The sequence below is a fragment of the Antennarius striatus genome, chromosome 7 (genome assembly GCF_040054535.1).
Source record: "Antennarius striatus isolate MH-2024 chromosome 7, ASM4005453v1, whole genome shotgun sequence".
Lineage (NCBI taxonomy): Eukaryota > Metazoa > Chordata > Actinopteri > Lophiiformes > Antennariidae > Antennarius > Antennarius striatus.
The window spans coordinates 12552729-12580361 of record NC_090782.1 but is presented as its reverse complement, the minus strand read 5'-3'; the positions used below and the strand labels follow the sequence as shown (position 1 = coordinate 12580361).

At 43.2% G+C, this 27633-nt stretch overlaps 2 protein-coding genes across 6 annotated transcripts; both read left to right on the top strand.

Annotated features, from left to right (window-relative positions):
- Positions 1-72: 72 nt before the first annotated feature.
- espnla (espin like a) lies at positions 73-22474 on the top strand. Of its 4 annotated transcripts, none has more exons than XM_068320123.1 (11): positions 73-787; positions 1402-1592; positions 9706-9892; positions 9967-10149; positions 10276-10407; positions 16823-16978; positions 17056-17179; positions 17256-17428; positions 17511-17675; positions 18893-19854; positions 21424-22474. In XM_068320123.1, the coding sequence occupies exons 1-11, from the start codon at positions 494-496 to the stop codon at positions 21953-21955; spliced, it is 3099 nt and encodes a 1032-aa protein (XP_068176224.1). In that variant the 5' UTR covers positions 73-493; the 3' UTR covers positions 21956-22474. The 4 variants fall into 4 exon arrangements, with proteins under 4 accessions (XP_068176224.1, XP_068176225.1, XP_068176223.1 ...); XM_068320124.1 differs by having other exon boundaries at positions 16820-16978; positions 17265-17428; XM_068320122.1 differs by having other exon boundaries at positions 16820-16978.
- Positions 22475-22704: 230 nt separating this feature from the next.
- Positions 22705-27553, top strand: klhl30 (kelch-like family member 30). Of its 2 annotated transcripts, XM_068319692.1 has the most exons (8): positions 22707-22938; positions 23517-24336; positions 24417-24618; positions 25141-25227; positions 25374-25529; positions 25765-25953; positions 26716-26861; positions 27007-27553. In XM_068319692.1, the coding sequence occupies exons 2-8, from the start codon at positions 23563-23565 to the stop codon at positions 27253-27255; spliced, it is 1803 nt and encodes a 600-aa protein (XP_068175793.1). In that variant the 5' UTR covers positions 22707-22938; positions 23517-23562; the 3' UTR covers positions 27256-27553. The 2 variants fall into 2 exon arrangements, with proteins under 2 accessions (XP_068175794.1, XP_068175793.1); XM_068319693.1 differs by lacking the exon at positions 27007-27553 and having other exon boundaries at positions 22705-22938; positions 26575-26855.
- Positions 27554-27633: the final 80 nt, after the last annotated feature.

The following is a 27633-nucleotide window of genomic DNA, read 5'->3' as shown; positions in this document are numbered from 1 at the left end:
CATCATGTTTTCACAAATCAACTATGAAGTCTTCCAGATGACTCTCTGGCAGATTTCTCAACTTTCGTCATTCTTGCTTGTGAATTCTTTAAATAATTGTAAAAAATGACACTCGTTGTAATCTCCCCATGCTTTGGCGCTGACCTCTCCTGATACTTAAGTTTCCGTGTGCCTCAGCTCCCCATCCACGGTGCAGCGTTTGCCAGCATATGGCCGCCACTGCACAAAGGAGAGCGGAATGCCTCCACCCGTCTTTCATTACCTTTCTATCTCGCTGGTTCTGACCCCCCTTCTTTCTCCCCAACAAACCGTGCCGGCCAGCTGGCTGCTGCTCGGGTGTCACTTTCCTGGCGCAGGAAGAAGCAATGAGTGCATGAGTTTTTAGTTATTGCAGGAGAGCTGAGCGTGAGAGAAAGAGATGGTAACCTGCTGGGATTCGGAGAGCTCCATAGAGCTCGGACTGTATGCCATCACCTGCTCGTAGCGGTCCAGGATGGTGCTTCATCGGGCCATCCAGGCAGCTCGAGCCGGGGATCTTGCGACCCTTAGGGAGCGAGCATCTTCTGGTCGCCTCGCACCTACCATCACTGATGCTCAGGGTGCTGGCCCGGTGCACCATGCGGCGAGGTGTGGACGCCTGGAGTGCCTCCAGTTCCTGGTGAGAGATTTGGGTTTGGCGGCTGATGCTAGGGCCTTGAACGGAGCCACACCAGCTCATGACGCAGCAGCGACTGGCCACATCCAGGAGCTGCAATGGCTGGCAGATCAGGGAGGCTGCAACATTGAGGTAAGTGTCTCCACGACACTCAAAGAGAAGGAGAGGACTTAACCCAAGAGGTCCAATACCCTGGAGGGATGCCATGCATTTGGCTCGACTGATTATTCCTATCACCTAAAACCATGTGTGGTTCCAAATTCCAAATCAGATGGTTGTCTAACTGATCCCAGAGCGAGGTGACGTCACTGCAGTTGTAAAAGAAAGAATGCACCACCTTTCCATTACATCATAAAGTGTTGAACCACTGGGTGTCCATTTGTGTTACGTTGAAAATGTAATTATGTCCAGATGGTTGAAAGGAGCTCCTACCAAAGCCATTTTAGCTACCTACCTATGTGTTATCTCCCAAATGAAAAGGAGTCCAACTTAATCGAAGCTGCATGCCATAAATTTTTGTGTTCATTTTTAAATGAGATTATTATTTATTTTCTTTCCGGACACGTTAATAACTTCATAATCTCTGTTTTACCTTTGAAAAGAAAGGCCTCTATTGTCTAACAACCTGGCACCTTTTACATAAGAGTAATGAGGCCCCGGTTGTCATGAATGTTAACGTACACTCAGTCTGCAAAAGAGGAGAAGAGTCCCATCGTCTTGTCTAAGTCTGACCCTGGATGTTGCAGAATAGGGATGATGCTGGCGCCACTGTGCTGCACCTGGCAGCCCGGTTCGGTCGTGTGGAAGTCATCAAGTGGCTGCTTTCTGTGGGAGGAACGGCGGAAATGGAGACGAACGGCGGAGCTGTACCTGCACACTACTCTGCAGCCAGTGGAGATCTCACCTGTCTGAAGCTTCTCATGCAGCAGGCCCCCAGGTGAGTTCACTGCCCCCACCTCCATTTATATCAGGGTACCTTTCCGGTGGGCTGAACCAACAGTCACACAACCCTGAGGGTATATTATATGCTCCATGACTGAGACGTATCTTGACAACCTGTCATTGACAGTGCAGAACAAATGAGGACATGAGCTGCAGGCGGTGGAGACCAATGCACAGAAAGCTGTGATGTGTTTAAGGTGATGCATACACACAAATTGAAATTGTTTTATCGGGTGAGTCAGATTTTGAAACTCTTGCATCTGTAATAATATCACATGAAGGATAACCAAACACGATGATGTGCACCAATGGACACTAAAATAAAACGGTCAGCCCGCTAGCTTCAATATTACAAGCATGTAGTACACTTCTGTGCTGCATTCATGACTCAATGGATGTTTGTAAATTATGATCACTCTGTTGGATCTAGACTCCGACATAATGATGTAATAAAGGTGTTACATAAATAAAGTACTTCTGACTGATGACAAGATTTTATACATAAAACATAGAATTTAATAAGACATTTGTATGTATGTGTGTGTGTGTGTGTGCACGCGCGCGCGTGTGTGTGTGTGCGTGTGTGTGTGTGTGTGTGTGTGTGTGTGTGTGTGTGAAGCACTTGTGTCATTAATGTCGTGATGAAATGTATGAAATAAATGTTAGCCCTCTAGTCTACTAACTTTATTGATCCAAACCTGAGTGGTAGTTGATTTGACCAATCATTCATATCATTTCAGTTTTGTTCCTCAGCGTCTTGTGGCCAAAATGAATATATACTTAACAAAAAAAAAGACACGTCTGACACGCAAAAAAACCTACAAAATTTAATAACAAATTAATAGAAGTTAAAATGGGATTACCATATTGCATAGACATGTTCTCATTTCTTTATATCATTTCTAACCCAACAGTACCGTATTTTCCGCATTATAAGGCGCACCTAAAAGCCTAAAATTTTCTCATAAACCCGTAGTGCGCCTTATAATCCGGTGCGTCTTATATATGGATTAATATTCATATTAATATTGGTTAAAAACCTGATCGCTGAAAAAAAGCCAGCAGTCTGGCCGCCAGTCATGCCGCACTCCGCCACCAGAGGAGCCCCCTCACAAGGCACTCGGGCCCACGCCCCCTAACAACGGTAGTCAAGGGGCGTCACCGAAGTCCCGGCTCTGACTGAGCTGCTCTCAGACGGTAGAGCAGACTGTAGGAGCACCGGTGATTACGTAGAGAAACATAAGGAACTTTCAACAATTCTATTAATAAAGTCTGACTGACTGACTGATCTCAGTATTTCCTAACTATTTGGTGTCGGAAATAACCCACTTTAAACTTAATTGGTCTAAAAAATGCCATTGTGCTGTCATCTGGAATCTAATGACAGTCCATTCAACAGTATTAGTCTGTGGAAACACACGGAGAAACTGGCATAAAGGTGAATGAAAGACCCTCAAAGCTGAACTTACAGCCTTTTCTGAAATTTCAAGAGCAGAGTCACTGCTAGAGTCACTGCTAGACAACGGTGCCAACGGGTGTGCTGCAATTGATTTACAAATGTAGTTGATATCTCTGGAGGGGCGCATTCAGGCTTGTGTATTCTGTCTGAAGCGACGTGCTGTGAGATTCACGGCGGTGAGACACCGACGTTAAAGTCAGTTCTAGGAGTAAAACAGCGTCATATATGCTAGTAAATTAGCAGCCTGACATTAAAAACTAGTTAAAAAATTGTTTAGGACACACAGCAGCAAATAGCTGCACCTCACCTCCGACTGGACGACCGATCGATCGAAACAATATTTAATTAATAAATGAAAGGCGAACGTCGGAGCTTAAATATCTGCTTCGAACTTCAGATCAGGAAATAATCCGCTCTGTTCACACTGACTGCACTCGTAATGAATTTAACCAGTTTTTAATGTCAGGTTTTTTAATATGCGTGTTGAATTCTTTCTAAGATGATCAAGTGATCAGGTTTCCTTGATGAGGCTCAGAATGGCTTATTGACATAACAATAGGGGCCATTCAAAGGTAGTCAGGAAGTCATGAATGCAATCATGACTGCCTGAGCAGCGTGGCTCTATCTAGTGGACGGATTGCGCAACTACAGCCGCTGCAGTTTATCAAATAAATTTTAGTCATTTTGTATTGTGTGCGCCTTATAATCCGGTGCGCCTCATATATGAAATAAATTATAAAACAAACAAATTATTGAGGGTGCGCCTTATAGTCCAGTGCGCCTTATTGTGCAGAAAATACTGTAATTACATTCCATTATTTTTTGATTATTTCAGCTCTGCGTTACCTTTGGATGCCTCGCTACTATTTAATATACTATCCTGTTTTCTTTTTCAGTGGTTTACACTTACTCTTGACAGGTTCAACTAATAATCTATTACTTTCAGCTACTTTTTAATTATTATCCACTGCTTTTTGCCCTTTCTCAGTAATCTACTGCTCTCACTTTCAACAGTTTAGTCCTACTTTATTACTGTTAAGTCTTTACTCTGTCCATAACAACTATTATAACCTTTTACACATTAGCATTTGTTTGTTATTTTATGTTTTTAAATGTTTTTCAACAGACTTGCATTCTCACTTTCTAGTTTTCACGTTATCAACCAGACTCTGTTATGTTAATTCACAACACCTGACTAGAGACTGGTAGCTGTTTTTGTATCTCATCATCAGCCTATATCTAATAAATCAGAAATATTATCAGACCAAGTTATTATGATCAGAGGTACCTGATTAAAAATCACCAGGTTAAAGCACAGAAGCAGACATGTGGAAAACAGACTGAAAGTGACTGATTATTTAACAGATTAAATCAAAGTCTGGACAGCTTAATGTTTTAACACACTCACACACGCACGCACGCACGCACGCACGCACACACACACACACACACACACACACACACACACACAAATAGTGTTAATGTTGGGTAACAGTCGACTTTTTAACTTTGATGCTGTACCACTTACCTTTGGCAACCAAAGAATAAGTGACACCCATTTCAGTGACTGTGACTTGACATGAAACACACAGTGGGCTTTCAAAGCGGACCCTCCCCACTCCTGCCCCACCTGCTCGTTAACCCCATCTGCATTCACACACAGCTGGATGTAGCGCCCTTCGTGTTCCTTTTTCTTCACCATGGTTTCAGATCAGCGCCCTCTTTTCCTACAAACATCTTGTTTTTACCTCTGTTAACAATCAAATGAACATGTTGAGTGTTTTTGTAGATCAGAGAAAATATTTGATCTTAAAGACAATCTAATCTCTGTACATGTCTATGCATTGAACTTGTCTCTGTACATGTCTATGCATTGAACTTTGATGAAGTGATGCAGAGCATACCTAGAAGTGAGAGAGTTTTCATTGGTGCAGATTTCAATTGACATGTTGGTGCAGGAAACAGAGGTGATGAGGAGGTGCTGGGCAGGTTTGGTGTCCAGGAGAGGAATACAGAAGGGCAGATGGTAGTTGACTTTGCAAAAAGGATGGAAATGGCTATAGTGAATACTTCCAGAAGAGGCAGGAACATAGGGTGACAAGGGCTCGAAATTAACTTTTTTTCTTTTTCAAATTTAGAAGTTAGTAGCACCAGCAAAGACTTTAGGAGCACCTAACCAAAAGCAAGGCAGTGACGGAGCGATACAGACCGCTCCGTCCATCTCCATTCCGCACGCTTCTCTCCCTCGCCCAGGAGAGCAGCTGCAGCTGCGCTCTCATTGTTTCCTGGCAGGACCGCAGGAGCGCGGTCTTGCTCAGAGTGTTTTGCGCACATTCTCCGGCAGGTCCACATTCACGTGTCCGCATCAAACAAACTGCCGTGGTAGTGCGTTCGAGGGTGCACACTCGGCGCCTACGTGTTTTCCCCACATCCACACAAAACTATATGAGAGACGATCACTTGAGGATGCTGCGTTGGTCCGCCTCCGGGTCAGGGGCTAAACCGAAGCACTATCTGGGTGTGGCTTAAATAGCGCATTGTGGCGCGCTGTCAGGCCAGCCAGTACCTGGACTGAACCATTTTGGTTATTATTGGATTGGTTTGTATTTTAAACATCACTAAAAGATGTTTTATGTTGCCCCAAACTCCACCATGCCTTTAGTGAACATTCGTTTGCATTTTTCTCGGTCATTTTGCCCTCAGCTCGGACTTCAGGGGATAATTCTGCACAAAAGATCTGTGCTTTGTTTCGTAGTGACGCTTCATGTTTCCACTTTTAATTCATGCTACGTGTTCAGGCCATGAGGTAAAATGGTTTTCAACTGCCTGACGGAGGAATAAACATAAATTTCGTCCACTCATTGTTAACCAGCGTTTTTCCTCGTTAACCTCCCTTCGTTTGGAGCTATGCTGTCTCCCTTCTTCTGTGCTCCGCTGTAGCGATAAACTCACAGCGGTAGCGAGCTGTCTCACTTCCTGGTATGCTGACAGCAGGGTAGACAAACGATCTGATTGGCTGAACTGAGTGGCGCTATTACCGTATTAACTGGAGGAGCAGCGCCCCCCGTCTGTAGCCGCGAACTGCACGTAAAAATGCACCAAGAAAATCTACTCTCATGAATTTATCATGGAGTGGTCATGGGTCCGGAGAGAACCATCACCAAATGGCGGACGGACTGCGGTTAGGGTGATTAAGGATAGGGATAGAAGTCTATTGACAGGTGCCAGCAGTGTGATGGGAAGATGGAAAGAGTACTTTGAAGAGTTGATGAACGTGGAAAATGAGAGATAACAAAGACTAGAAGACGTGACTGCTGTGGACCAGGAAGTAACAAAGCTTGGTCAGGATGAAGTGAGGAGGGCAGTGAAGAGGATGAAGAGTGGAAAGGCAGTTGGTCCTGATGATACAGGTCCTTCTAAAAAAATTAGCATATTGTGATAAAGTTCATTATTTTCTGTAATGTACTGATAAACATTAGACTCATATATTTTAGATTCATTACACACAACTGAAGTAGTTCAAGCCTTTTATTGTTTTAATATTGATGATTTCGGCAAAAAAGTAAGGAAAAACCAAAAATTCCTATTTCAAAAAATTAGCATATCATGAAAAGGTACTCTAAACAACCTATTAACCTAATCATCTGAATTAACAAATGAACTCGAAACACCTGCAAAAGATTCCTGAGGCTTTTAAAAACTCCCAGCCTGGTTCATTACTCAAAACCTCAATCATGGGCAAGACTGTTGACCTGACTGCTGTCCAGAAGGCCATCATTGACCCTCAAGCAAGACTGTGATAAAGACTGTGGAGAAGGGCCGATTCCAGACCTTGGGGGACCTGCGGAAGCAGTGGACTGAGTCTGGATTAGAACCATCCACAGCCACCGTGCACAGTCGTGTGCAGGAAATGGGCTACAGGTGCCACATTCTCCAGGTCAAGCCACTTTTGAACCAGAAACAGCAGCAGAAGCTCCTGACCTGGGCTACAGAGAAGCAGCACTTGACTATTGCTATTACTATTGCTCAGTGGTCCAAAGTGCTTTTTTCAGATGAAAGCAAATTTTGCATGTCATTCGGAAATCAAATTTGCCACAGTCTGTGGCGCCTGAAGTCAAGTGTCAAGTACCCACAGTCAGTGATGGTCTGGGGGGGTCATGTCAGCTGCTGGTGTTGGTCCAGTGTGGTTTATCAAGGGCAAGGTCAATGCAGCTAGCTATCAGGAGATTTTGGAGCACTTCATGCTTCCATGGTTTTTCTTTACTTTTTTGCCAAAATCATCAATATGAAAACAATAAAAGGCTTGAACTACTTCAGTTGTGTGTAATGAATCTAAAATATATGAAAGTCTAATGTTTATCAGTACATTACAGAAAATAATGAACTTTATCACAATATGCTAATTTTTTGAGAAGGACCTGTATACCAGTAGAGATTTGGAAGTGTCTAGGAGAGGTGGCAATAGAGTTTCTGACTGGGTTGTTCAACAGGATCTTAAATAGTGAGAAGATGCCTGAGGAATGGAGGAGAAGTGTGCTGGTGCCCATTTTTAACAACAAGGGAGATGTGCAGAGTTGTGGCAACTACAGAGGAATAAAGCTGATGAGCCATACAATGAAGTTATGGGAGAGAGTAGTGGAAGCTAGACTAAGGGCAGAAGTGAACATTTGTGAGCAGCAGTATGTTTGCATGCCAAAAAATAGTACTACAGATGCAGTATTTGCTTTGAGGATGTTGATAGAGAAGTACAGAGAAGGCCAGACGGAGCTGCATTGTGTTTCTGTAGATCTGGAGAAAGCTTATGACAGGGTGCCCAGAGAGGAACTGTGGTATTGTATGAGGAAGTCTGGAGTGACAGAGAAGTATGTTAGAGCGGTGCAGGACATGTATGAGGACTGTAAGACAGTGGTGAGGTGTGTGTAGGTGTGACAGAGGAGTTCAAGGTGGAGGTGGGACTGCATCAGGGATCAGCTCTGAGCCCCTTCTTGTTCGCTATGGTGATGGACAGGCTGACAGACGAGGTTAGACAGGAATCTCCATGGACTATGATGTTTGCAGATGACATTGGGATCTGCAGTGAGAGCAGGGAACAGGTGGAGGAGAAGCTAGAGAGGTGGAGGTTTGTCCTGGAAAGGAGAGGAATGAAGGTTAGCCGCAGTCAGACAGAATACATGTGTGTGAATGAGAGGGACCCAAGTGGAAGAGTGAGGTTACAGGGAGAGGAGATCAAGAAGGTGGAGGATTTTTAGTACTTAGGCTCAACAGTCCAGAGCAATGGAGAGTGTGGAAAAGAGGTGAAGAAGCGTGTACAGGCAGGATGGAACGGGTGGAGGAAAGTGTCAGGTGTGATGTGTGATAGAAGAGTTTCAGCTAAAATGAAAGGAAAGGTGTACAAAACTGTGGTGAGACCAGCGATGTTGTTTGGTCTAGAGACAGTGTCACTGAAGAAAAGACAGGAGACAGAGCTGGAGGTAGCAGAGATGAAGATGCTGAGGTTCTCTCTGGGAGTGACCAGGAAGGATAGGATCAGGAATGAGTACATCAGAGGGACAGCACATGTTAGAGGTTTTGGAGATAAAGTCAGAGAGGCCAGACTGAGATGGTTTGGACATGTCCAGAGGAGAGATAGTGAATATATTGGTAGCAGGATGCTGAGTTTTGAACTGCCAGGCAGGAGGCCTAGAGGAAGACCAAAGAGGAGGTTTATGGATGTAGTGAAAGAGGACATGAAGGTAGTTGGTGTGAGAGAAGAGGATGCAGAAGACAGGGTTAGATGGAGGCAACTGGTTCACTGTGGCGACCCCTGAAGGGAAAACCTGAAAGGAAAAGAAGAAGAAGAAGATACAGTACAGTATTTTCCACACTATAAGGCGCACCTAAAAGCCTTTAATTTTCTCAAAAACCGACAGTGCACCTTATAATCCAGTGAGCCTTTTATATGAAAACTGTTTTGAAATAGGCCATTCATTGAAGGTGCGGCTTATAAACCAGTGTGCCTTATGTCCGGAAAATACTGTATATGTTATATATTGACAAATGATTAATCACTTTTAGCTGTAGCTAGAAAATAATTGATTAGACAGTAAATCCTTGTATCGTCTCTATGACTAAACCTGAGAAGGTGGCACCGAAGTTCAAACCTGAAGGGGACATTCTGCTCCTCCTGCTTCCTTTCCTCGTTACAGGAGAGAATGACTGTAGTTGCATAACGCATAGAGCCACGCCATCACATGTGACAACCAGGAACTTGAATAATACATTCCGAGACCGTGTCAATCTCATGTCAGCCTCATGGCTTCCCTAGCTCTGTACAGCATGCGTATCAGTATAGATGTGGGTCTGCAGCCCTGAAGAGTAGATCTTTGGTTTACGTCACGTAGACTCTGTCGTTAATTTTAATTGTTATTTTGTTGGTAAAAACCAATAAATTGAGTTCAGATCAGGACAAACAATGCATGCATGTCTTACAGGTTTATCTGTCACTCCAGATACAAAGATGGATCATGTCACGATTCTGTAGACGAGTTCCTCATCTGTTGTATACTGTTATTATTTCAACTAATGTGGACTGATCATGCATCTTAACTTTTTTTCATGGTTGTGACACGACTCCCTTCATTCTTCCCTATTGTTTCACCTTTGAGCACAGATGTGTGAACTGTCAGACCGTCCTCGGTGCCACCCCACTCTACCTGGCCTGTCAAGAAGGGCACCTGCATGTTGTGGAGTTCCTTGTGAACGACTGTGGGGCCGACGTCCACCTGAGCGCCCACGACGGCATGAGCTGCCTGCACGCCGCTGCCCACATGGGCCACCGAGCCGTCGTGCTGTGGCTGGTCAGTAGAGACACACATGGTTATCGTTTTTCCTCCATCTCTTCTATAATCCTCTCTCTCTCTGACCCGAGCAGGCGAGGCGTACTGATGTCAGCCTGTCAGCTCAGGACAGAGATGGAGCGACTGCGCTGCACTTTGCTGCCAGCAGAGGACACTGTTGCATCTTGGAGAACCTGCTTCAATTGGGTTCAAAAGTCGTCAAGGATTATTGGGGAGGGACCCCACTCCATGATGCTGCAGAGAACGGAGAGATAGAGGTCAGGAGCAAAGTTTGCTGTAGTTTTGTTTGTTCTTGTCGTTTCATCTTGTCTAAATAATCAGTCATCAGGAGACAATGTGTTAGTCATATTGTTTTTACCATGCTGTCCCATTCCTTTTGTCAGTGTTGTAAAATCCTGTTGGCCAATCAGGCGAGCCCAAGAGACCAAGACACTGATGGATTCACACCAGCAGACTTGGCAGAGTACAATGGTCACCATGAATGTGCCAGTTATCTCCATGCCGTGGAGAAAAATGTGAGCTTTCTCTTTTTCCACCTACTAGATGCATATTGTTGCTTGTCCTGCTGTTTCCTCTCTTTATGACAGCGCTGCCCATCTGTTTACTTTGGAATGAAACTCAAAGCTAGTTTGGGGCCAGCAGCAAACATCTGGAAGATGTCAGAGCCTCAGTGAATCATTTAATTAATTTGTGACATGTATTTCATGCAGGTCAAGCCTGTTCTTTTCCAGCGGTGTTCTCCTTCCACTCAGCCTGATTGCTTTGCTCTCAGTTTAAGTGGTCTAAGGAAGTGGATGGAGGACAGTGGCTTTTGTGCTTAATAAGGCATTAATGTGCCACGATGCCGTGAGCGCAGGAGGGGATTGATCATTCTCAGTTTGCCACGAAGGACTCTCTCAGATTAGCTCTTTTGTTTTGTGCCGAAACCACGACAGCCCTTCATGTGCTTGTTTAATATTTTAGTGTTAACACCTTGTTTGTGCTGCAGGTTCTTGTCAGGGGTCAGCACAGTAATAACATGCTCTGCATTCAACTTTAATAGTGTGGGCAGCCTCTTTGTGTCTTGATTTGTTTTTCTTTTAAATAGCTGCATAATAATTACCTTTAGAGGGTTCAGGTTGATGCCAGTGCTGGAATTTGAGCTTGCAGAGTTGATGCTGAATAAGAAACAGAGAATAATGTTCATAATGAGTTCCAGTGAGGGAGCAGTCAGTCAGCAAGTCTGTTGAACTTTAAAGCTTCACAGCTGTCATCTTCCTCCCTGCCATTAGCTTTCCCATCACACTTCATTCCCGCCTGCAGGGCCGACCGCACAGCGATGCACACAGAGTAACGAAAGCTGTCGGCCAATCGGAGCCATGAATAAGTCAGCGGTAAATAGCAGCACTCACATGAAGAGGATGATTATAGGGAGGCAGCGAGGCGTGGCTGCCGAGCTCCCCCCAAAGAAATAATCCCCAACAATAGAGGGCTAATTAGCACGGGGGCTGCCGCAACGTCCAACGCTGCTGGAGCCGCCGCCAGCTGAGGGCCTATCAGTTACGCCTCTCCAGAGGCTCGGGTGCAGGGCCTGGGGCCTGAGCACGTTATGAGATCCACAAGCTTGGGTTTCAATGTTTTCACCACTCTGATGCCTGGAACCGGCAACTTTATCCCTCTGTGGATTTGGAGAGCAGGATGTCACCGGCCTGAAACACACGTTTGATTGCGTGTCATGTTTATTTTCCAGAGACTCGAGGCAACTATGATTGTCACCTCTGGATACCTGTTGGTTGCACACAGAATGACATATCGCATTTCCTCTTGCACAAACCGGAGGCTGGATGTGAACAAAGGGTTATCTGATAGAGACGTTGAAGCAGATGACTGATTAAAATCCTTGTGATGTATGGAGTTCAGGTAGGGAGTGGAAACCTGCTCTCACAGCACAGACAGACCTGCTTTATTTACATTTAAGGTGGCAATTCAGATTTGCAGAGATCACAAGTTTCATCTGAGTGTCAGATCATCTCCTTTCTGAGCAGCGACCTAAATTGGATGGGGCCTTAGAGAGCGGTGCATTTTTCCCCTCGGTGTGTTTGGAACACACATCGAGGTCAGACCTGCTCAGGACTGTCAACTGCTCTTCCTCATCTCACGTCTCAGGAACAGCTGCAATCAAATAAACAGTTTTCTCCTCAAAGTTTACTTCACATACTTTTGTGGCTTTTACTCTCCATTCACTGAAGTCAGGCGAAAGAAGCTTTTGTTTTTGAGAATGGTATTTTTAGAATACTTGGATGGAGAAAATGCATTGTCATCTAATTCATCACTGCGCTTTTTAGGATGTCTTCTGCCTTGTTTTTTCCTTTTGCAATGAGGAGGAAAGCACATGCTTTTACAGATTTTTGAGCATCTAATTAGCCAGTTGTGTTCTTTGTTTTGTGTAAAAAGCATTTACATTTAACAATAATTACTCCATTGATCGACCAGTGATCAAAAGCAAATTGGAGCTGTTATTATATTTTCAGAATTGCTTACAAGTTTGGCTAGAATTCCAAATGTAGAAAAAGTTTCTGGCTTCCCTGATGGGACTATTTTGAAATTTCCTAAATATTGATGAATGAATATTTATATTACTTTAAATCAGATGTCATAGAGGTTTGGAGTGCTGCTGGGAAAAAACAACCAAAGGTCAGAATGGAAGAATATTTAAACATGCATTTAAATGCTGAGTCAGTGATGGGACACCGTCATTAATATTATTCATGATTAATATTTCAGAGAGCAAACATGGAATTATCAGCTGATTTATTGATGATGGTGATGATCATTAGTTTCAGCCTTAATGAACCATGTTTTTTGTTATTTTTCAATGTGTATTTGGGGGAATCCATAGATATAATGGAGACAGAGATGATATTAATATTCATCAGAGCATTCTGTCTGTTGTTGCTGAATCCATACATTCAAGCTGACGCTGTTGTGTCTCTACCCTGATCCTCACATGAAAAGAACTCGATGAACCGATTCCTCTGTTCAGTTGTCCCAAGTGGAAAAATCTCCTGAACGCGCCTGGATAAAATGTCTCTATTCCAGCTGCTTTGACAAGTCTTCCGCTGATACCTCCCTTCGTGCAACAACACGCCCGTCGGTTCGTCTATGCATTAGTGACATTACTGGCCATTCTATCCTGTCCCTTAATTATTAACGGCTCCTCCGATCAGAGCTTATTGTTTATTGCCTGATGGCTCTTGGCTAAAGAACTGGATGCGGATGATGGGGTCAAACCAACAGTTGGTGAGCTTGTGATCGTGTCACATCCTCAATGCTGAGCAGGGGCTTCTGATACGTGGCGGCAGGAGTCGATGCCTGTGGAGTGTCACCATAGAGGGAAGCCACGCCGGTGTGCAGCGAGCGAGTAGCTCAAGGTCAAGGTTTGGAAGCTCCAGGTTCATTTTAGACCCTCAGTTGCTCCCTTTGTGTTACTTTTACTTGCTTGTACTTGTTCTTTTGCTCTAGTGCATTATTATTCTGTCCGGACAAACTGAGTAATTTAGCTAAATGACAGAAAAGCTTTAAATAGGCTTTAACTGACGGATGTTTTGGCAGTGTTGTACCTGTTTTCTGATCAGTTACGGTTAAACATGACTAATACTCCAGGCTCACAGCCTTAATATATGTTGTCGTCATTGATTTCTGCAATTGGGACAATTGAATCTTTCACACATAGCTTTCTGATGCAATAGTTGCTAAATGTTCCAGCATGAAGTGGACAAATATTGTCACGTGTCTTGTTTTGCTGCTGTGGATGCAAAAAAAAAAACTGCAAATGTTGGCAGAAGCATTTCAGTCAGTCTCCTCTCAAGCATTTACCTCCGAGCAGGAAACATGAGAGTATTTTAACATGCGAGTGAACGTGTATTTACGCTATAGTGTTCTGTGTATAATGTACACCCGCTGTATACATTCCACATAGCAATTTATCACCAGGAACGTGAACATTTCACATGGAAGCAGGTTGTTGTAATGATTGATTTCGGAGGGCAGAATTACAAGACATGTTTTTTAAATACACACGGTGTTCTGAAATACTTCAACTCTCTTACGGCTCGACCCACGGGGACCACAGATTACTGGTGCTGCGTGTTCGGCAATGAGACAGCCCTGAGTAGCTGTTTCTTAACTCTTGGCTCCTAATCTGTTGTGATCGGGGTCTTTGCGGGCTCTGATAGCGGGAGAGTGGATCCAGGCCAGAACAGGGCTCGCCTATCTATATCTGCGTGGCAATTGTGATGGGGTGCTGATGAAAACCAAATGCTCTCTGGCCACTGGGTCTAATTAAACACATATAAACACACACACCAGTTCATCATGGCTCTTGGGGCATTGAACTGTTACGAGAAGGGTTACAAAAGAATCGGGGCCACCTCCTCTTTCCTCAGCCCTCCCTTGTTTATCTATTTACGGATTGCACAACTTCGGGGAACTTTATTCCTCTGCCTGAGCGATGTCACAGCATATTTCGTGCTGTTTCCACTTCAAAGTGCCGCGTGAGAGGAAATGGCAAAGACCACCTCTTGGACACAAAGCACAACAGCATGCAGCAGCGCATTATGACCAGCTTTGATGTTTGGGTTACTAATAATGTCCTTGGAGAGCTGAATTTGATATGCATTCTGTATGGAGTGCATTAGGACAATGCAGGTTCATTAAAGGGGTTCTAAATGTTTCCATACATCCCATATCCTCCATGGAGTGGTGTGAAAGGCTGCCAGTTATTCAAGGTTGCTCACTATCCCATACGTTTGTAATGTTCTCTCACACTGCATGGCCTCAGGCTCTAAAATGTGTTAGTATTTTCATTTCATGCTAGACTTTACAGCTAATTCCCATTTAGCCTGTTTGTTCATGTTTTTAGGAATTAAAGAATGGTTCCATCAGTATAATAAGCATTTTTAATAGCCTCTGCAAAACAACCTATTTATTTCCAAGCTTAAACTAAAATACCTGACTTGAAGTGATTAGTTTGGGAAAGTTCGTCATAGTGACCTAAAGAACACTCTAAGAATAATCTACTTTTCTGTTTCTCATAAAGTTCCTACCTTTAGCCAGAGCTTTATTCACATCACTTGCATTTATATTTATGTGCAGTGAGAAATGTTGTGTCTTTGATAACAAATGAGATGGATGTCACCCTCCTCAGATTGTTATTTTTAAACCCGAAACTTTAAAAGGCTCAACTTTTAGATGTATCTTTTCAAAACCGGACTGATTATGTATTATTGCAAAGTTGTAAAGTGTTTCTAAGTAGGTAGACAGAAAAAATAGAGTCAACTCTACAACAACAGCTATATGTGACAGAAATAGTGGCATCTTTCTGAGTGTCTACTGCTTACAGTAGTCCTGATCTCATCTGTGTGTTTGCAGCAAACTTCCAACTGCTAACAATTATGAAAAACATTTTTTTTACAATTCATATGTGAAAACATGTCAAAAATAAAAGAAGACAAACATTTAATATTCATTCCAATTACAGATTGAAATTTAGCTGAAAGATACAGAAAACAAAGTTGAAGAGATCAATTGGAAAGAGTTTGTTATCTACACCATAACTCAAAAGTCATTAACTCAAAAATGAAAACTAAAATAAGAGTTCATCTTTTACTCTGGGCCTCCTGTTAGATCAGTGGAGGCAGGTGTCTGATTAATTTAACTAAATTTTAGTTTAGTTCTGGTTGCATTTATGGTAAAAGAGCACTGCCGAGGCGCCCTTGAGCGAGGTGCCCTTGAGCAAGGCGCCGTTCCCTCTTGCAAGTTACAAGTTGCTTATTTGGGCGCACCATGAAGGAGCTCCCCTCCACTCTACCTCCCCTGCATGCGTACAGGCCCCCTTGTGTGTGTTTAGGGCCTGTACACACATATATATGCATGATTCAACTAACTAGAGTGTGCTACTAATTTCTCTGCGGGGATTAAAATCAGTATATCAAATTTAACCACACACACCGTACATATATTTGAGCGCCAGTTGCTCATTCTTGTTCTAGGGACTAGGAGGTTACCGTTTCAAGGCCCATGTCGGGTAAAGAAGTTTGGAGTGTGAGCTGGTAGTGGGGAGGTGCCGGTTCACCCCCCGAGCACTGCAAGGTGCCCTTGAGCAAGGCATCATCCATTTTTAAGTTGCTTGTTGGGGCACCCCACAAGGTAGCTGCCCGCCACTCTACCTCTCACCATCATTTGCATTTCCTACAGGCCCCTTGTGTGTGTGTGTGTGTGTGTGTGTGTGTGTGTGTGTGTGTGTGTGTGTGTGTGTGTGTGTGCGTGTGTGCGTGTGTGCGTGTGTGTGTGTGTGTTTTTTTCAGGCTTGTCCCATATATACTCTTGTGTAATGATTTACTAACAAGAGTGGAAATTATTTTCCCCAGGGGGGCCTAATAAAGGGGTCTTCAATGTTTATAAACAGTACATATACAGTGTGTATATGTATATACTGTATGTATATGCACAATGTACTGTATATGTGCTGTATATAAAGATTACCTTTATTAGTCCCCCCTGGGGAAAATAATTTCCACTCTTGTTAGTACATATACAGTATGTGTGTGGGTGTATGTATGTATGTATATGTACTGTATATTTATTATTTATATACTGTATATAAAGGAGGCCTAGAGGAAGACCAAAGAGGAGGTTTATGGATGTAGTGAAAGAGGACATGAAGGTAGTTGGTGTGAGAGAAGAGGATGCAGAAGACAGGGTTAGATGGAGGCAACTGATTCGCTGTGGCGACCCCTGAAGAGAAAAGCTGAAAGGAGAAAAAGAAGAAGATATATACTGTATAGATAGATAGATAGATAGATAGATATACTTTATTTATCCCAAACTGGGAAGTTTAAACTATATACTGTATTTATACTGTATATGTACTGTGCATGTTGTTTGCAGCAGGTGTGTACAGGTGAGCCCTTTGCAGTGACGGCTCCAGTGGAGGAAGAGGAGCTGAAGGTGACGCCAGTGGTGGGGTTGCGCTGCAGCGGGGGGGACTACTACGGCAGCCTGAGTGACTCATGCAGGGACACTGACACAGCCATGGACAGTTTGAAGGTAGACTGAATATTTTCTAACAAACCATATTATGACCCAAAAAAACTCAGCCACATCTATTATTTTGTCCAAATTAGCAACCAGAAAGTGAGGAGTCTCCTCAGGCGAGGTACCCCCAGCCCCCTTCTGCTCTGTCCACAACTACCCAGGCAGCGAGGACAGCTGTCAGCAGGATGGAGCAGATTCAAATCACAGCATCTGGTGAGACAGGCCAAAATAAAGCAGCAAAACTGGTCAAACTGCTCTTTGGAAACAAAAATGATGATTTATATTTCAGTTATTCAAGGTTTCGATCAGCCCAAGGCCACTGGGAGTGAGATAACCGTCTCTGCTGATAAGACAGTGCTGCCTGATGCTAAACTGCTGGCCCAAAAGAAACTCCTTGGCGACATGAAGTCCATTAAATCACTGAAGCAGTCGGGGATATCAGGAGCCTTCACCGGACAGGCAGTAAGGGCATCGAGCTTTCTCACTGTGCGCAGCCCTCCTGTGAAATGAGTCCCTCTCTTTAAGCAGCGCTGCCTCTGTGCAGAACAAGATGGTGGTCCTGCCCACTGAGGAGGCCAACCTGTCAGACATTGACTACCTGGTGCCCACTCACGACGAGAGAGGCCGCCCCATCGCCGAGTGGAAGAGACAAGTGATGGTGAGACAGCTGCAGGCCAGGCTGCTGGACGAGGAGGATCAGAGGAGGAAGGTAACGTGTCTCACAGCATTACACAAGTAATGGATTTAAATTCACGCGTGTCTGAAATCTACCCGTCTGTTGTGATAACAGCGGCAGCACAAGACTGATTGTGGATCACCGTTAACAGTTTAGCTTGGCTACAGAATCATGGTCACAGTTTTAGTAACCTCGTCTTGATCTGAACTTGGCCAAGCGGAGCTCTGGAGAGTTCTCGGACAACACATAACAGCGGGATTACTCACAGATTTTTAGTTGACTCTTTGACACATCTTGCACTTTGTCAGGAGATGACAGATAAAAATTATTTCTGCGACATTGTGGCGCCTGTTTCGTCTCACTTTGATCCAGGAGTTTTTGTACGTGTAAAGTTTTTAGATGTTTACCTTCACCTTGTCCTTTGGCTGGGGTTGTTTGATCACCCTCGTTTGTTTGCTTATTGACACATGACAGTGTAAATTTCTCCAAAAATCAATTACTTTCGTTGCCAAAGAGAAAAAGCATTTAATTCTTTTTCCTATTCTTTTTTTTTTTTAAATGTGTGTTTGTTCCTGTAGTGTAGAACAACCAATAACTCCTGTTTGGACGGATATTTGTTTACTAACTACATAAGTTGACTTTGTGTAATCAGTATTTAGCTGTTTGTTAAATCACTTGTGATTTGTGTCTGATGAACATTTAGTAGAAGCTTTAGTTGTGACCTGATCTGGAAAGTGGTACCAGATTTGATCAAAGCTGAGGTTTTATAATGTTTCCAGAGTGGCAGCCGTGTGTTTCAACCCAGATTTAACAAGAAAAAACAAACAATTAGTCGTTTAATTATGCAGGCATTCAACACAAAATGAATGTGCATCTGTTTTGTTTTCATCTCTCTGATCGTCGGTTGTGTGCTGTGCAGGTTGCTCTAATCCAAGTCCCACTCTGCACTAGATTTACGGAGCCTAACTAGACCACAATGACTTAAACCACAGTGTTGCGTCTCTGAATCTGCATTACTAAAATTCTGAAAACCACTTGGAAATACCATCATCATTTACTTTTAATTGTATACAACAAATCAATGAAGACATAACACTTTGCTGGTCGAGTCTTATTTTTGAGGCTTGGATTGCAGTTTTATTACATCATTACTCTTTTCCTCTCACATTAATCAGTTTGAAATAATAGAAAAACATTAAATATGTCAGCCCGTATATTTATCTGCCTGCTATTTGCCTCTTCTTTTACAGGAAAATGGGAACAGATATGCCAAAGTCAGCTGGAGGTACTCCCAAGCCCACAATGCCATCCTGGGGCCCTCTGGTGAGCTGCTGGCTGAGGATGACCTCATCTATCTGGAGCAGCAGATTGCCAACGTCTCCATGCAGAAGAACTGTGAAGGCTATGAGCTGGAGCTAGCTCGTCTGGCCGAGGAACTCAGGCACATCCTTCCAGCCCCCATAGTGAACATCACCGTCAACACGCAATTCAGAAACTTCACAAGTCAGGTTCCCCTGCCTGTGTGGTGCGGCCGCATCTCAGGCATCGTGAAGAGCATGTCTCTGCTCATGACCAACCTGACCGACCAGCCCTACAGCAAGATGCCCAACACCGACCTGATCACCGTCTTCTCTCAGACGCCAGATAGGCTCAACTCCACCAGGGGACGCAGGGAAAGGATCGAGGATGAAATCCATCAGTTTGGAGTGTCTGTGAGGAATCTGAAGTCTAACTTTGAGACCCAGAACCAAACTTTGTCCGATGAGCTAGGAGAAGAAGCTGTAGTGTTTTGTCCTTCCACGCAGCTTGAGGTCAGAGAGTCAGAAGAACAGCCTAAAGTCTTGAGTCCATCCCCGGAAACCGACCAGAACAGCGACTCCGGCATCGACTATGATGAAAATGTTACAGATGTTTTGGAGACAACCAGCCTCAGGAAAGAGCGTATCGTCGTGTTGTTCTTAGGCCACTGGAAGAAGTCAGCCTACACTGTGACACTGAAGAGCAAGGACGCAGCAGAGAGGAAGATGAGCGGCGAAAGCTCGGGCATGGCCGACACGTCTGTGCCGGGGCGCAGGAAGAGCGTGGAGAGCGCCCCGTCCAGCATGATGAACAGCTCTCTGGGACATTTCTTCAAGCAGAGGAGCGCCGTCAACAAGATGCTTGGAAACTGGAGGAGCATGATCTCCAGCGTCCCGTCCAGACAGATCCGCAGGTAGGCCCATCAGACCAGAGCACCGAGCACCGACAGGAATTTATCATTTCACAGCTCTGCTAGAAGCTCCAATGTGAAATAGTTAACTTTTTGATTTGTATGACAACTTTGCTTTTAGGTATGTGATGCTCAAATGAATTGTTCACATTTTAAGGTCTGGACCACACATTTGTGGAATAATCCATGAATCACCAAATCCATTAAAAAAGTCCTACTTTTCAAAACACTACTGTCAGAAAGGCAAAAAAAGTGTTAATTTAATTGATTTGCTGATTAAATGTTTTAATGGGTTCAAGTTTATAATCTAAATGGAACAACTCACAAACGCCACAGGTAACAGACTTTGCTCTTCATAGCTACTGCTTTCATGTTAGCCCATAGCTTTGGTTTTAAAACCTGCACATATACTCTTTGGGATCCGTCTCACAGCTCTCATTATTCTTTTCACAACAGCAGACACTTTTTATTCTGCTGAATTATCAGCACACTTGATGGAAGACATAGCAACTAGCTGGTACAGACTGTTTTAGCTAGCAAGTGTTTAGCTAAACCCTCAGATAATGTTATTATTAGTTAGTCGACACATAACCAGGTGGAGCTTTAGGGGTCAATCTTGTTCCCTAATTTGTTTAATGGGTAGATCCACATCTTTACATGAATATCAGTACTGGAACAAGTCTGTTAACACGTCTGTCTGACCAACTTTATAAGCTAATGGTAGCTGATTAAGTAGCCTCAACTAATTCTGCTGTAAATGAATAGTTCAATTAAAAATGAAAATACTATTTGTTTAAACTCGCTTCATGCTGACTGTAAGCCAGGGGAAGTCCATAGCTTCACTGGTCCATGTTTCTAAACAATCGGAAGAAGACTTAGGAAAAGTCTGTAGACTTCTAGAAGCCATAAGATCCCAAACTACTGTCATTTTTAAAGGTGGTTTTGGTTTGAAACCTTTATTGTTGCATCCAAGTTGAAGTTGCTAACATATGCAGTACCACAGCTGAACAGTTGCACAAGATCCAGAACAATCCTGTGATCTCTGCTCACCCCAGTGTTTACATGCTACCGGGACGATGTGTTACGTCCAACAGAGAACTCTTCTGAAGTTGCAGCTTAGACTTGTTTCTATTTTATATTTTTATTAATTTGTATTTATCTATATTTTATCTATATGTTTGTGATTACTGAGATACACAGAGATTTTCAGTAAAGCACCAGGATTTTTGTGAAAGAAACTTAACCTGACTTTCAATTTGCATTAGATATGTGTTTTTCATTTTGGTCAATGTTGAAGGTCTTGTTTGATGTGATTTCCTTAAATATTCAAGCTACTATCTGAAAAATATTCCAGGATATTTTATATGACCAGGATAAAAGTTTGGTTTGATTTACTACCTGTAGTACTGAATTAATCGGTAGTCTGTCAGCTGACTGACTGAACACAATAGAAACAGTTAGAAAAATCGCCGAATCGCTTAAGTCTCTCATCAAGGAAGGATGACGAGTACTTCCAGTTGAAGCTTTACCTAAAACCCTGTACATGTTTCCTGTATTTGTTGTCATCCACAGACTCCACAGGCAACAAGCTCTCTACTCCCCAGAGCAGTTCCTGCCTCGTCTGGAAGGCGTGCCGGTGGAGTACGACAGTTTGACCCTAGACCTCTTCATGCTGGGCTACTTTCACATCCTAGAGCTGGAACTGCCGGTGGACGAACGCAAAATGAGACACCTGCTTTGTTTTGAGGTGTTCGACCATGTGGGGAGCTTCCCCTGGGAGCTGGTCAGGGACTTTCACAAGGCTGTCATTCAAGACATTGAGACTGGGAACCGTGAGTGGAAGGACGGCTTTGAGGACATTAAGGTCAAATTCTTCGGGAACACTGTGAGTCCAGCTGAAAGCACTGTAGAGGTGGTGAAACATAGCCTCCCGGAAGTTAGACAGGTCCCTAAAGTCATCGTACAGACACCCACCCCTGATGAGGGGATGCTCCACTGTGGAACGGACATCTCTAGTTTTAGCAATGAAGAAATCTGTAAATATATCGACCGCAGTTTTGCTTTTTGGAAAGAGAAAGAAGCAGAGATTTTTGATTTTGAATAGCTGTCTGTGTCATGCTTTTGATATTTTTGTATTGTTTGTGTGTAGATGATATTAGGGCTGGGTAGGCCTGTTTGACTTGTGAATTGAGTTGCTGTATTGGTCAAGCGCCCACTACTGGCACAGAAAGACTGGCCAAATCCCTAGCAATGTATACTTCATTGATCAAATGTTGCCTGATTTGAATTTTGTTAATTTTATATTGAATTTAATTGTGTTAACCGACAAAACCTTCAGGCAATGTAGAAGTTTGGACATTGTTCATATGTTTTTAAAATATTTTCTTTTAAAAGAACAGTTTCATACACAGCACGATTGAGATATTTAGTAGATATATTGATACTGCTACACAAAAATTGACAAAAAGTTTCAAATCATACCCAGCCCTGTTACAAAATCCAGAGTGCCTAGAGTATTGATGTGTTTTCATGACTCATCTTCTTTTCTTTGAAATAATGTTTGTCTAATTTGGTCAGAAAGCTGTTAATGGTGAATAATCCAAATAAATGTTGGTGATCTGAACAGATTGAGGTTGTGTGCTGGTGCTGTTACACAGATGTCTGTGTAGCTTCGTTCTTGTGAGGACGACATCTTCTTCTCATTGCCTTCCTGAAATAATCACTATGCTAAACTTTTTAAATCATTTCCCATATTTCTTTTCGCGACACTTGTAAGACTTTGAGTGTTGTGGAGGTATTGTTAATTAACTGTTGTAATATATTTAAGTTCCAGGCCTGCTGAGAAAATGCCAGGCATGTGCCTGAAACAGCAGCTGTGGGTCCCATGCATGTTGTTTGGAGTCTGACTTCAGCATGGAGTCACTGTCAGCCCTAAAAATAGCCGACCGTCAGGCAGCAAATCCCAGTGACTTGGCAAAAGTTCTTCGCCATGCTGCCTACTCCATGTTGACTGACCTAGCTGCTTCGCTGCAAACTGCTTCTTTACTGGAAGGATGAGCCATTATTTCCCTTCTCCGCTGTTCTGTGGTGAGTTTGTAGCTGGTGACTTGTTTCAGTTTACAGGTTTTGATGATAGGAAATGGAATTTATTGTTGTATTCAGAGAATAGAGCCAAACATTAGATACACTGATCACAAGCCAAAAGTACCTCGTAGCTCGTGTTGGAAGTGACGCTCGATGTAAGAAGACATCCAAGACAACTTTGTATATTTTTGTTTCTTTCTCTATCAGAAGAGTAACCTGTCCCCCTTAGCTGTAACAATTGTGAATTAACTTTTTTAATTTTTATGGTGAATTTTTATTCAGCTTCTGCCTTTTTAGTTTGCAGCATGGTACCCACTGTATTACTCCTTTATTTTTATACGCTTTTATTTGACAACTAGACAGCAGTTTTTTCTGTAAGTAATGATTTTGGATGGCTAATTGTTCCTGTAAACCATCTTTCCTTCTGTGTTGCCTTTTTATCCAATGTTATTTCAGTATCTTAATGAGTTATATACTTTGTGGTGAAAAATAATTCATATCATTTATGTAACAAACTTCTCATAGACAGGATTTTGTCATGTTTTCTCCAGCTTATTTATTTATGTTTTCTCTGCACTCAGACAACTGCTAAACTTAGTTGAAGGAAGGCGTGACGTGAAGGTGACCATGGTTCGTAACGTGGACGACCTGGACTTCTGCCTGTCCTCCCATCCGCAGAGCATCCTGGAGGGCTTGCGTTCCCTCTGCTCTCAACCCAAACTGGTGGACGTCACTCTGAGCGCAGGCGGTCGGGACTTCCCCTGTCACCGCGGCGTTTTGGCACTCTGCAGCTCGTACTTCCGCTGCATGTTCTCAGGGGACTTTGTGGAGAGCATAGCTGCCCGCGTGGAGCTCCACGATGTTGATCCTGATATACTCAGCTGCCTGCTGGACTTTGCCTACACAGGTAAACTGACCATAAACCAGAGCAATGTAGAGGGTTTGATCCGCACCTCCAGCCAGCTGCAGTTCCAGACAGTGAGAGCCGTGTGCAGCCGATATCTCCAGCACCAGATCGATGCCACTAACTGCTTGGGTATCCTGGAGTTTGGGGCGATCCATGGCTGCCCTGAGGTGATGGCCAAAGCGTTGGGTTTTCTCTTGGAGAACTTTGAAGCTGTACAACAAGGTGAGGAGTTTCTGCTCATGGGAAAAGACAGATTCGTTGCTTGTCTCTCCGATGAAGGACTACAAATCCGGTCAGAGTGCACCCGCGTGGGTGCCATCCTAAAATGGGTCGGACACCACAAAGACTCTCGGCTCTGCCATCTTCCTGAACTGCTTGCCTTGTCCCGTCTCTCTCTACTCAGCCTGGACTACCTGGCTGACATCCTGCTGAAGGACAGTCTTGTGCAGGCCTCTCCCAGCTGCAGAGAAGCTGTGGAAAAAATTCACAGAGAGGTTAGTGAGTTCACATTTCCTCCACTCGCTCTTGTTTATTCAACCTGAATACAAAAACATGATGACTTTTTCTTTTCTAGAAAATGGATTTGGCACCAGAATATATGGACAGACTCAGCTCTCAAAGTCCACAACCAAATTTGCAAGAAGTTCTGTTCGTGATGGGAGGTCGTTCACTGGACGACTCGGATGATGAAGATGACTCAGATGAAGATGAAGCCAGAGATCCAAGACTGCAAAGTCTGCTGCGCAAGAATTGTGGCTTCTACAACACGAAGACAAGTACAAAAATTCAAGTTTGTTTAAGTTCAGAGGCCTTTTTTACAGCAGAGCTTTGTTGGGAAATGTCCTTTTGATTCCTTGGAAAAAAAAACTTTGGCAGATGTGTAATTGGTCATTAAATGTAGTGTTGATAGAAAAACAGCTCTTGGGGAATGCATTCTGGATGTGACAAAATTGGATCATCATTATTATGCAGCGCTGGAAGAAGGCACCCATGTCCATGTTTTTAATGGGATGTTTATGAAAACATTGTCACATCTCATTGGAAGATTACTGGTTTCAAGTTAAGGTGTTGACAACTGTGGCCACAGCATTTACAGCAGTGCCAAAAAAATGAACTGCTTCTTTCTTTCTCGTCCTAACTTTGACTTACTTTCATTTAAATAGTAATTGTGGCCATTTGTAGATCTTCTCCTTATTTCCCTGCTACGAATGAGTCATTTTCATAAAGTAATTTTGAAAGCTGTGAGCTTTTTTCCCGTCCTCTCTCACAGATGTCCTCCCCCTTTTTTTCTTCTGCAGAACAGTGGCATGAGCTCCCTAATTTCCCCAACCCCAACAAGTGGGGTTACTCCATGGTGTCATTAAACAACGATGTATATGTCACAGGTGAGTCAAGTGCTTACAAGTCAAAACACCAAAACTCCAGCAGCAAAAACAAAACAAGTCTGTCATTTTAAGCAGAACTCACAGGTTTCTCTTGGAATGCAAAATATTCTCTGACTTTTGGCAAAGTGCACTTGTCTGTGTGACAGGGGGCTCGCGAGGTTCGAATACCAACACCTGGTCTACCACAGAGACCTGGAGGTACATAACAAGAGAGGGGAGGTGGGTAACTGTGGCACCCATGCTCCGGCCTCGCACTAACCACACGTCTGCAACGCTCAACGGGGAGATTTACGTCATTGGAGGTGAGAAAATAAATACGGTCCTGCATGTGGTGCCTCAAAGCTGCTGTGCAGTTCAAATGAAATGATAAATTCAAGTAGCACATCTTCCTTTAATGGTTTCCACTGCTATGATAGTTTGTCACAATGTGTTTGCTTTTCTCCTATATGGTCAAATATTTCAGATTTGAGGAACCGGCTGATGTTTTATAGCTGCATTGAAGTGTTATATTAAACTTTTAACCTCTTCCCACCTCAGGTACAACAGCTGCTCACGTTGAAGTTGAACACTATGACCCTTATAATGACACCTGGTCTCTAACATGCCCCGCATTAAAGTATGTGACGAACTTCACTGCCACAGCGTGTCATGGGAAGCTCTATGTGATTGGCTCATGTGCTGTGAAATACAACGCTTTGACCATGCAGTGTTACAATCCTGTCATAGGTAAGGATAACCAGTTTTTCTATTTTTCAATCAAAAATGGAAAAACATGCAGCATAAAGCCTCTCGGGTCTGAGGGCATTCAATGTAATTAGTTTCACGTCAACATTCACCGTGAAATGACAGCTTTCTGAAAACTGACTGCAATTGGTAACAAGGCAGTCAGAGACTGTCACATCCCGCGACACCCTTGAATTAAAAATTTTACCCTGACCTACTTTCATAGGTAGGGTTATTTAATAAAAGACCCATGATCCAACATATAACTGGTGCATTCTATTTGCCATAAGGTTTCAGAGGTGTGTACCTAAAAGGGTATAGAAGTGAAAATGTGACCTTGACCTACTTTTTCAAGGTCAAGGTTGTGATCTAATTTTCATCCCCTTGCCTCCCTTGCTATAACACCTTTTGTTTGGTATTTCTATCTTATCTGGTTCATGAGATATGTGCAAAAATATCTCAGGATAGAAAATATCTCAGTGTTGGATGAGCTGATTTCCTTGTAACATATCCGACCTGCTATACAGCGTTTTAACTAAGCATCTGATGTTTTGTAAAAAATATTCTTGAATCAAATCACATTTGTAGTTTTGATAGTTATAATCTGATTTGTTCTTCCTCTAGTTATGTCAGTGGATCTCTGTCATTATCGATCATCCCTGACGATAGAAGATAGATGCCATGACGATGTGATCCTTAAATTGTAAGTGTGTTTAATTTCTGTCTTCTCAATTATAAAAGTGTTTGTGTTATCTTTTTTTACAGAAAGCTGGAGCAGTGTATGCTCACCTTTTCTCCCAAAGTATTTGTCGTCTCCTTGTTCTGTCTGTGTGGATGGAGTTATCTATCTGGTTGCTGACAATACGAAGAAAGTCTACTCCTATGATCCAGAGGCAAACATATGGCAGAAGGCAGGTTCAGATATGACTTCAGGCAGTCATAACATAGTCATACAACCCTTAGTATTGATGCTCATTGAGCATCCAGCGCAGAAAGAATACGTTTATTCCTGCAATATTTCATTTAAAATTATATATTGATGTTTCCTCCCTCCAGGTCCAGCTTCTCCACATGCTCCATGAGAACGGTGGTCTGGTAACGCTGGATGGCAAGTTGTTTGTCACCGGAGGCCATTGGAAAGGCATGGAAGGGGACTACGGGGTGGAAGTGGAGGTTTACAACCGAGCGTCCAACACCTGGGACGTGGAGTGTTTCTTACCCAGACTTTGGTTCTACAGCGGCGTCTGCACCATCTTCCTTGATCCATCCCAGTGGCCTGAGCTCTTCCCAACGGACTCCACATAGCAGCGTTACAGATATATCTGTCTTACAATGTAAATGGCATGTTTACCCAGGATGTTACTGTGCTCTAGAATAGTGTGTTACACGATCCTCAGGTATTCTTGTTTACTTGTATGCGTTGCCTGACTGCTCAGCAGGTCTTTATTTATACTTTAGATCATGAGTGTAGAATTTGATTTCTTTTTGTGTCATCGACATTGCATGTGAATCATTAAATCTTTGTCGTTGATGCTTCCTTGATGCTTATGGTAATAATTGATGCTACAGTTGGTTTTTATCTGGGAAATGTTTGTGTTATTAAATGTTCTTCTGGTCAAACAAATGTAAATGTTAATTTTGCATTTAGTTCCTTGACAATCATTAACCCATTGGCGAGAGGCG

What these genes read in the sequence shown, in the direction of transcription:
- espnla (XM_068320122.1), top strand. Translation starts at nt 494, where the DNA reads ATGGTGCTTCATCGGGCCATCCAGGCAGCTCGAGCCGGGGATCTTGCG. An exon ending in GAGCCGTCGTGCTGTGGCTG is followed by an intron (nt 9,893 to 9,966) that starts GTCAGTAGAGAC and finishes TGACCCGAGCAG; the next exon opens with GCGAGGCGTACTGATGTCAG. An exon ending in CCGTCCAGACAGATCCGCAG is followed by an intron (nt 19,855 to 21,423) that starts GTAGGCCCATCA and finishes TGTCATCCACAG; the next exon opens with ACTCCACAGGCAACAAGCTC.
- klhl30 (XM_068319692.1), top strand. Translation starts at nt 23,563, where the DNA reads ATGGTTCGTAACGTGGACGACCTGGACTTCTGCCTGTCCTCCCATCCG. An exon ending in CAACGATGTATATGTCACAG is followed by an intron (nt 25,228 to 25,373) that starts GTGAGTCAAGTG and finishes TCTGTGTGACAG; the next exon opens with GGGGCTCGCGAGGTTCGAAT. An exon ending in AGGCAAACATATGGCAGAAG is followed by an intron (nt 26,862 to 27,006) that starts GCAGGTTCAGAT and finishes TCCTCCCTCCAG; the next exon opens with GTCCAGCTTCTCCACATGCT.